General features: G+C 44.3%; 1 protein-coding gene across 4 annotated transcripts in view; it reads left to right on the top strand.

The window, feature by feature from the left end:
* The first annotated feature begins 721 nt into the window (after positions 1 to 721).
* OSBPL1A (oxysterol binding protein like 1A) overlaps positions 722 to 10817 on the top strand; it is a 190978-nt gene continuing 180882 nt past the window's right edge. Inside the window, exons 1-3 of one of the 4 annotated variants that reach the window (XM_040432360.1) lie at positions 722 to 822; positions 7595 to 7717; positions 8802 to 8887. In XM_040432360.1, coding sequence (XP_040288294.1) covers positions 7597 to 7717; positions 8802 to 8887 — 207 coding nt within the window. In that variant the 5' untranslated portion in view covers positions 722 to 822; positions 7595 to 7596. Of the gene's footprint in view, positions 852 to 4550; positions 4619 to 7593; positions 7718 to 8801; positions 8888 to 10817 lie in introns of those variants that run through there. The other 3 variants (XM_040432359.1, XM_040432361.1, XM_040432362.1) reach the window with 3 other exon arrangements.

Genomic DNA, 10817 nt, shown 5'->3' with positions numbered 1-10817 from the left:
CAAGAGCACACGTCGGTTTCATAGGTACAAATCTACTGACAAGTGCACACCTCCCGAAAATGGCAAAGAGGGACAATATGCTCGGCACACGTGAAGGCAGCAAGTTTTACTAGGCCACGCCTCTAACTCCGCCCAAAGCATCATTACTGACTCCATCACAACTGCAGCAGCTGGCAATGGGTATTTTATTACCGCACGTGGAGCCCCTGGGACATTTTTCTTCTTGCACTTCCATATCCATAATAACATAGTACATAAGGCCAAGAAAAGACACCTGTCCATCCAGGTCGGCCTGTCATCCTGCAAGTTGATCCAGAGGAAGTAAAAAAAAAATACCCTGTGAGGTAGAAGCCAATTTTTGCTAATTGCCACTTATCCATGTAAATATTAGCACATAAATCAGCAGATTATAGATATTTTAAGGTCCAAATTGCACCAAATAATGACATTATGGTCTAATACACAGGTAGAAACCACACAGATGGTTTAGTAAGGAGCAATTTAATACATTTCTAAATGCACATTTATGCATTAATTCCCCAGAGGGACTTGGGTCGAAAAGAGGAACTGTCCCTCCAAAAGAGGCGTGCAGCATGGCAATGTGAAAGACTTCTCCAGCTGTGGCCATTCTCATAGTCTGTCACGTTGGAGGTAAGTTACTGCCCCATGCCTGCTTCGGGGCGGGCAGCAGCATTACTCAGCACCACAGCCGTCAGGCGATAAACAGGAAGCGTGTGCATAATAGCAGCCATGTGTGAGGGGCGGCGCTCCGCTCTCCTCCCTGTCCACGTCTCTGGCCGCCGTGGCCTCAGGATACTGTAGGTGAGGAGCGGTGTGTGTGGTAAGTGTGTCTGTGTAATGTCTGTGTAATGCTGGCTGCCCTGGTGTCACCAGCCTGCAGCACGTCACTGTGTCACATGACAGCCCGGGAACATGCATAACAGATTGCCACTATACACTGAGCTCCTTACACACTAATAATTATTTATATCATATTTATATATGTATCTCATTTATATGATTCATGTCTATCTCAGGGTTTGTAATTGTGTTCAAGCAAAAAAAAAAAAAAAAGTAGTTGCCCCCATACCTCCCAACTGCAGAGGGACAATATATGCGGCCCACGCGGCGCAATTTTTTTCATACCTCTAACTCAAAGTATCACTATACACACCCAGTCTCTTTAACCTCTTAAGGACCCTGGGATTTTCCATTTTTGCGTTTTTGTTTTTCACTCCCTGCCTTCCCATAGTCCTAACTTTTTATTTATTTTTCCATTCACATAGCCTCATAAGGGCTTATTGTTTGCGGGACAAGTTGTACTTTCTAATGGCACCATTTACGGTTGCATACCATGTAGTAGGGAGCGGGAAAAAAATTCCAAATGGGGTGGAATTGGGAAAAAAATGCAATTCTGATAAAGGTTTTTATTGAAATTTTTGTTTACACTGTACACTATGCGGTAAAATTGACCTGTTATCGTCATTCTCCAGGTCAGTACGGTTCCAACGATACCACACTTGCATAATTTTTCTTGCGTTTTAATACTGAATAAAAAAAATGTAATACTGAAAAAAAATTAAAACCATTGAGGAAAAAACTTTTTTTTTTTTTTTTTTTTATAACCATATTCTGACCCCTGTAACTTTTTTGTAGCTACCGGTATGTGTACGGGGCTGTGTGAGGGCTCATTTTGAGATGCCAATTTTAAGTGTGTGCGACTTTTTGATCACTTTTTATAAAAAAATTATTGGGTAGTTGAAGTGACAAAAAATGGCAAATTGGCTGTTTTTATTTTTTCCCCGCTACGCCATTTGCCGTATGCCATTAATATTGTTATATTTTAATAGTATGGGCATTTTCGCACACGGCGATGCCTATGATGTTTATTTTTTTTGATTGGTTAAGTATTTTTATTTTAAGGAAAAGGGGGTGATTTGACTTTTTTATTTTACTTTTTTTTATTATTTTTTTAACTTTTTTTTTTACGTCACCTTGGGTGACAATAACTGGAAATTATTCGATTGCCCATAGTATTTAGTGATGGCTAAATAGCCATCATTGAAGACTTCATTTGCACCATATCAATACAAGGCTGCCACCTAGTGGCCTGTTTTGATATATACATCTAAATGATACATGTGCCGCAGGTCTCTGCTATTTAAAATAGTAGAAACCCTGCGGTGTGCAGCGGGCGCCATGTTTAGCGATCTGACCCATGACGTACAGCTACGTCATCAGTCCTTAAAGGGTTAATGACCCTATATAGTAATTATTCCCCCTTTGTGCCTGCACACAGTAGTAATGCCCACATTGTTCCCCCTTCACAGTAGTAATGCCCCATTGTGCCCCCTTCACAGTAATGTCCCTCATAGTAGTTATGGCCAGATGTGCCCCCTTCACAGTAGTTATGCCCATCTGTGCCCCCTTCACAGTAGTTATGCCCATCTGTGCCCCCTTCACAGTAGTTATGCCCACCTGTGCCCCCTTCACAGTAGTTATGCCCACCTGTGCCCCCTCCACAGTAGTTATGCCCACCTGTGCCCCCTTCACAGTAGCATACCACCCAACTTTTTGGATGCTCAAACAGGGGCATTTAAACCTGACTGTGTGATCCAATCAGTAGCTGAGGGGGGTCACTGCTGCCGCCAGACTCCGTCATTACCTCATCAGCAATTGCAGCCATTTGAAGATCTTCGGGGTACTTTTGGCCAGAGCATCCCACATCACCAGACCTGCAGAGGGAAGCATACTTACCTGCTCCCCACCACTGGGTTCCAGCACCTTCTGTGCCGCGCTCCAGTCCCCGTTCACAAACCTGCTTGACGGGAGTCGTGTGACCACTGTAGCCAATGACTGGCTGCAGCAGGGACACCCCCCCCCCCCCCACGTGTCATGTACCGTGGTTCATTTGGGACGGCCCACTGTGGTTAGTCATTGGCTGCTGCATCCACAAGACTCTTGTCAAACAGCGTGGACCGGAGCACCGCAGCAGCATTCAGGGACCGAAGTATCTTGAGCAGGGAAGTATGCGTCCCTCTGCAGGTTCGAGGGTGTAGGGCAGCGGTTCTCAACCTAGGGTTCGCGACCTCTTTGGGGGTCGATCGGCCCTTTCCGGGGGGTCGCCTGAGGCTTCCTATTGTGGGTCGCCCGCACAACGGCAGCGGCCCCTTATCCTCGCGCACAGGAGGTGATGTCCTATCACTGCCTGTGCTTGAAGGAGCCTGACGTCTGGACAGGTAAGTCGGGCCGCCTGTCTGCTGAGGTCCGAGTTTTTTCGTTAATGACACTGCCGCTGAGCACCACTGCCACCAATGATTTAATTGAGCCTGGCTAATTTTATTTTAATTATTTGGCTGAGCAAGGCTTAATTTATTTGGGGGGACACGAAGCACCGCTGATTTATTTATTTGGGGGAAACCTGATGCACCGCTGATTTATTTATTTGGGGGACCCTGAGCACTTCTGATTTATTTATTTGGGGGGGACTTGAAGCACCACTGATTTATACACCATGCTTCAATACAAAATTTCATTTATTTGTAATTAGAAATAAATATTTGACAATATATAACATTTTGTCTTTGTGATTAATTACGATGCTTAAATTATGTTCAATTTGTAGCAATAAAAATACATCCTGCATATCAGATATTTACATTACAATTCATAACAGTAGCAAAATTAGTTATGACGTAGCAAGGAAAAAAATGTAATGGTTGGGGGTCACCACAACATGAGGAACTGTATTAAGGGGTCACGGCTTTAGAAAGGTTGAGAACCACTGGTGTAGGGGAAGTCTGGCCGAAAGGCCCCCAAAGTTGGACACTTTGAGGGTATGTCCACATAGGATGTCATTTATGGCAGCAAAATATGCCTGATTTACAAGCAAATGTTCACGGTTTCACACTAGACCTTGAAATGGGTGAAATTTGCCAGTTATTTTCTTTTTTTTTGTAGCATATAGATAAGATTTTACCTTATCTATTTTGCTGGTATTGTAAAATGCTGTGGATTTGCAGGAAATCTGCGTCATTTCATTCCTGAGTGGGTTTTCCAAAACCCCTCAGAAATGTAGCCAAAGGCAGGTAATGTAATAAAGCATTGCTCCCCCTGCTGTTCAGTCTTCACGATACCAGTGCCGCCTCTCCAGTTGTCTCTGTTTCTGGCACTGCAGCAGCGACATGCTCGCCTACCCTAGGTAACCGCCAAAACCAGTGATTGACATCCCCAGAGAAGAATGGGGAGGCACTGTGCATGTTCGACCACTGCTCCATTCATACTGGAGGACAGGACCCCTATTTTCTTGATCATTGAGATACTTACTTATCAACCATCCTGTGTATAGGGGATAAGTTTAAATCTTGGCATAACCCCTACTTTACCTGTGCATGTGCATTGCATGTAGAACATGGACAACTCTATACAGCCAGGGTGGCTCTCCTTTCTTCTTCATACTACAGGGTCCCGAGCTTGGAGACCCGCTCTATGGCTGTTTGTACTAGTGATTATACCGTACGCTCACAGAAGCAATTTTTTTTTAACTTTTAGTTTAGAAGAGCAGATCACTCTTCGTGCCGAGGAAAAACCTGGAAATGAAAATAGGAAAGAGGAACCAGTACGTGACTGGATTTGGTTCCATATTTTAGAATCTCTTGTGTTCTCTCTTCGTGTGACAGGTCCCCAAACTTATTTCAAAAGATGTATCATCTAGTCCGAAATATTGACCACTTAGTAACAATATCTTTCACAATGAAGTTAAAAATAATACAGCACTTCATTTATAGATATCTTTTAAAATGGTTGTGATATGTTAATGGGCATCTCTCAGCAGATTTTTACCTGTCTGACCTGTTATATGTGCACTTGGCAGCTGAAGGCATCTGTGTTGGTCCCATGTTCATATGTGCCCGCATTACTGAGAAAAATTATGTTTTAATATATGCAAATGAGCCTCTAGGAGCAATGGGGGCGTTACCGTTACACCTCGAGGCTCTGCTGCTGGTGCGCCCCCTGCACTTTGATTGACAGGGTAAACATCATTACACCTGGCAACTGCCGCTTTGTGACAAAATTTGTGACTTTTTAGCTTTTTTTTTTCCTTTAATGGGGTTGGCCACTTTATTGCAACGTCATACCTGACAATATTACCATGCATTATATATATATATATAACCTGTCAATACATCTTTATTACAACTTCTGGGGCGTTTTCCTTATCATCAAAGCCATGTTTCTTGTCTCCCTCGCTTTGCCACCCTCTTCACCAATCTAGATAGAGCTCCTGGCTAGAGATGAGCGAATCGACTTCGGATGTTTCGCATAAAACTTCATTTTAATACTGTACGGAGCAGGAGCACTGTACAGTATTAGGGCTCATTCAGACGGCCGTATGCTGTCCGCAAAAATACTGAATGCTATCCGTTTTTTTGCGGATCTGCAAAAAAACGGATAGCATTCAGTATTTTTGCGGACCCATAGACTTCAATGGGGCCATGTCCTGATTTTCACGGACGAGTATAGGACATGTTTCATTTTTTTTGCGGATCCGCAAAAAAACGGATAGCATTCAGTATTTTTGCGGACAGCATACGGCCGTCTGAATGAGCCCTTAGAATGTATTGGCTCCGATGAGCCAAAGTTGTTACTTTGTGAAGTCTCACGAGACTTCACAAAATAACTTCAGAAATTAATTTATACTGTAAAAAACCATTTCCCGAACTCGGGTTCGGTTCCAAGCGCTGGCAGTCGAGCAGATTTAGGTGCACTGTGTTTCATTGGGTGGTCCTTGGCTTCATAAATATAGAAAGGGCCCAGAAGCTTCAATAGAGATCTGTTAGTAAGTGACATATAATGCCCACTTTAAAGATGCTGACTCGGCATAGATATTGGTGGCATACTTCTAATATATCTGGACTGCCGAGTGTAGCCCCCTGCTATCTCCTGCAGACTCAGAAGTGAATGGAGCTGTGGTCACACATGTGCACTACTGCTTCATTCACACAGGGGACTCGGGACCCTCATGATCAGTGAACAATCCAAGCAGCTGGACCTCCAGGAATCCTACATTTATCTCCTATGCTAGAGAAATGTTATTCGGGGAATACCCTTTTACCCAACAGGTATATTACTTAGAGCAGGGATGCTCAACCTGCGGCCCTCCAGCTGTTGCAAAACTACAACTCCCATCATTCCCTGACAGCCTACAGCTATCATCCTACAGAAGGGCATTGTGGGAGTTGTAGTTTTACAACAGCTGGAGGGCCGCAGGTTGAGCATGCCTCACTTAGAGGTATTCCAATCACAGACAATGGGGGCATATGGCTAGGATATGCCTCCATTCTGTGATAGGTGCGTGTCCCAGCGGAACAGAGCGGGGCGACTGGTGGCTGGAGGACTCTGGAGTTCGGCCACCACCAAGCGTTCTCCCCATATAAGTGAATGGGAGTGCACCGCGCTTGCGCAGCCACCGCTCCCATTCATTTCTATGGGGCCGACGGAAATAGCCGAGCGTATTTTCGGCGGTCCCATATAGATGAATGGAGCGCGGCTGTGCTGTGTGCCCTCCAGCACCTTTCCCCGCTCTGTTCTCCGTTTTCTGGGACCCACACCTATCAGAAAATGGGGGCATATCCTTCCTTTAAAGGGGTTTTCCTGGTGTTTAATATTGATCACCTATCCTGAGGATAGCATTCAAACACCATGTGACGGTAGCATCTCCAGACGATCTTTATTCATCGTACATCCATGAATGTGTACAAAAAATAGATCAGTTTGTATTATCTTTAACATAGCCATGACGGATCCGTCCCCATTGACTTACATTGTGTGCCAGGACGGATCCATTTTGGTCAGTTTTGTCAGACGGACACCAAAACGCTGCAAGCAGCATTTTGGTGTCCGCCTCCAAAGCGGAATGGAGACGGAACGGAGGCAAACTGATGCATTCTGATGCATTCTGAGCGGATCCTTTTCCATTCAGAATGCATTAGGGCAAAACTGATCCGTTTTGGGCCGCTTGTGAGAGCCCTGAAACGCTTAGTGCTGTGGCCTTCTCACTGCTTACCAAGCACAGTACCATCCATTGGCTGTGGTTGGTATTACAGCTCAGGCCCATTCTGTGATGGAAGAGATGTGACGTCAATGACCTCTTCAAACAGTTGATCGTCAGGGGAGTCGGATCTCTGAGGATAGGTCATCAAAATTAAACACTCAGAAAAACCCTTTAATCCTTCATAGATAAATGTAAAAATATACATAATTGTCAGCTCATCTGTCTAAAATCTGTACTTTGTGGATTTTCTTTTAGTACTGTACTTTGCAGTTTTTGGTCTGGATTATGCAGTGAAATTCCACAATAAATTTTCTATGTGTAATCCTGACCTAAGGCTCTGTTCAGACCTGTTTCTCTGTAATGGCTGTGCTGCGGATTCCGTCAGATTTCACAGGAAGGACATTGTTGCATGTCCGTGGTACGACTGATCCGACACTGCATCGTGGTTCCGGTTATACAGATGTGAACAGGGCCTAGGCAGAGTATCGCAGGGAACCTTTCTTGTTTCACCGACTCATCTGTTCAACCCTTTCCCTTCAGACATGAACAGTGAACCTGAGGAGAAACTTCTACACGACGCCCGAAATGGAAACCTGGATGGCGTCCGGGCACTTCTAGAAGGCTACAGAAAAGGACAGATTACAGTGAATATAGATTGCAAAGGTTAAAAAAAGTAGTTATTTAACCCCTCCCTGACCACATGTAAATTAACGGGCTGGTGAACTGGCCTCTGTGCCTACGGCCCATTATTCTACATGTTGAGTTTGATGCATTTTTACATGCAGTGCCATCGGTTGGATCAGGCTGGCACAATTATGTACTGTGACATAATCAGTTCCCTACTACATAAATTCCCCTGATCGCTGTGTTTCCGAATGCGGAGGCGCTGCGCCTGCTGGGGATCCCAGTAACATCAGTTGTGCTGTATAGACAGGCCTTTGAGGTATGTAGAGAACATGCTTTTTTCTGTATGTGTATCTATACAGATCACTTATACCAGTGATCTATGGGTGTTACCAGTGATCTGTATAGCAGGGCAGCATGGAACACATAAATAATGGGGTCGTCCAGCTTTATAACCACTTTTGGCAGTACTACGTAGTAGCTAAAGTAAATAACGTACTCCCCTACTCCATGCCGCTGCTTGGGGACATGTCACCAATGAGATCACCGATTCCTGCCTGGAAGTTTCAGGGACTGCAAGCAGCTTGGATTTGACCCTCAGCGCTGGACCAGAGCAGCTGTTTTTGTTTAGGTACACAACAATATTGGCCAAATGTAAAGGGTATTATAAAGCTGGACAAACCCCTTTAGGCTCAATGATAAACCAGTATGCAGTGAGTTCCTAAGCTCCCTCTAGTGGCAAATTTGATTTACTTTACAAATAGTTATGAAATTGGCATACAATTTTGGACGAGAGGTTTTCCCATTTTAAATACTTAGACAGACCCCTCTCTGAATAGCGTCAAGGTAGAGGCGGCTACACTCGAGCAGAACACTCTCTTTGAAGTCAGTGGGAGTTACATAAAGAGCGTATGAATATGCAGTAGATATTCATGGTGGACATACCCCCTGCACAGTTTTCTTAAGGCAAGTGTTCCCTCTGCTTTGTGCCAAGATCTCCTTTTGGTCAAGTAGAGAGTCCAGGGACCAGGTCTCCTAAACATGTAGGAGATGTCCTATGTAAATACAACGCTTTACTTATCAAGTTGTGATCCCCAGTTACTGCCTATGTTGTTGTCTCTAGGTAAAAGCAAGTCTAATATGGGATGGATGCCTCTTCATCTTGCATGTTATTTTGGACATTGGGAGGTGGTAGAAGATTTATTGAAGGTTAGTCTTAATATTTCTAGTAAAACGTATGTGCTCTGTCATGTTTTATGAATGCACATAGTTACACAACAACAGTTTAGAAATTCCCAAAATCTGCTACGCAGGGCCAGTATTATTGCCTTTTGTGAAACAATTTTACGTCTTTCTGAGGAGGAGAACATGATAGATGTGAACTGATCTGCTGCTGTGGACAGCATTGTCCTTTTTAAAAAAAATCTTTTTTACCTGTTAAACTTCTAGCTGGAATTTTTTCTCTTTGGGAAGCAGCCACCTAGCCTCAGCTTGTGGGTACAGACGCCTGCCTCCTGAAAAAAGTGATCGAATGCATTACTGTCCGTATAATCACTACTACCAGGGAACTCCTGATTGTAACAGAGCTTCCCCTCAGGTGAAGCTCCGCATAGGCAGGACCTGTCATCAGAATTACTTATCCATTCACTAAGATAAGAGATGATGGAAGGAGGCCAAATTCTAAGAAGTGGATTTGCTGGTGAATGAGCGCAACCCCAGATAGTTTACCTTGTGTATATATCTACGATATATAAAAAAGGTTTATCAGGTGTAACTTCACAGCATACAGGAGCTTGCAATGAGATATAAACGCGTACAATAACAATTTTTGTAGTCCACAGATTGTATAGATTTTGTGGACTAATGGGCGTTGATTTGCCTGCAGTTAGACTAACTTACAACCTCCATTGATTGTCATTGGTTATACTCACATTACAGTGGTAACATGTCTAAGAGTAACGGCCAGCCTAAAAGCAGGAGGGTGGGGTGGCTGCTCTTGCTAGGTGGCTGTCTTTTCCCTAGAGAAAATTTAGTTTGCAGTTTGTAGATTCCTGCAAACTCTTTTACACTGCCAGAAAATGAAAAAGAACACCTTGAAACATTGTGATGCTAGTGGTGCTCAGTGAATGATCACACAACCAATATGGAGCACCCTTTATTTTGGGTTCTGCAGAAGGGTTTATCTGGAGGCAGAGTCACCTTAAAGGGAACCTGTCACTGGGATTTTGTGTATAGAGCTGAGGACATGGGTTGCTAGATGGCCGATAGCACATCCGCAATACCCAGTCCCCATAGCTCTGTGTGCTTTTATTGTGTAAAAAAAACGATTTGATACATATGCAAATTAACCTGAGATGAGTCCTGTCCCTGACTCAACTCACATACAGGACTCATCTCAGGTTAATTTGCATATGTATCAAATCGTTTTCTCTACACAATAAAAGCACACAGAGCTATGGGGACTGGGTATTGCAGATGTTCTAGCGGCCATCTAGCAACCCATGTCCTCAGCTCTATACACAAAATCTCGGTGACAGGTTCCCTTTAACCACCTCCCGACCGCCTAACGCACGGATGCGTCCTGGAGGCGGTCGATTCGTTCCTCCTGGACGCATCCGTGTGTCATCTCGCGAGACGCGAGATTTCCTGTGAACGCACAGGCACGCACGTTCACAGGATCGGAAGGTAAGCGAGTGGATCTCCAGCCTGCCAGCGGCGATCGTTCGCTGGCAGGCTGGAGATGCGATTTTTTTTTTTTTAACCCCTAACAGGTATATTAGACGCTGTTTTGATAACACCGTCTAATATACCTGCTACCTGGTCCTCTGGTTATCCCTTTTGCTTGGATCGTCCACCAGAGGACACAGGCAGCTCAGTAATAAGTAGCACCAAACACCACTACACTACACCCCCCCCCCCCCTTGTCACTTATTAACCCCTGATCACCCATATACACTCCCTGATCACCCCCCTGTCATTGATCACCCCCCTGTAAGGCTCCATTCAGACATTTTTTTGGCCCAAGTTAGCGGAAATTTATTTATTTATTTTTTTCTTACAAAGTCTCATATTCCACTAACTTGTGTCAAAAAATAAAATCTCACATGAACTCCCCATACCCCTCACGGAATCCAAATGC

This window comes from Bufo bufo, chromosome 5 (genome assembly GCF_905171765.1).
Source record: "Bufo bufo chromosome 5, aBufBuf1.1, whole genome shotgun sequence".
In the NCBI taxonomy this organism is placed as follows: domain Eukaryota; kingdom Metazoa; phylum Chordata; class Amphibia; order Anura; family Bufonidae; genus Bufo; species Bufo bufo.
Note: the sequence above shows the minus strand (reverse complement) of the source record. Positions and strands in the feature narration are given on the sequence as shown.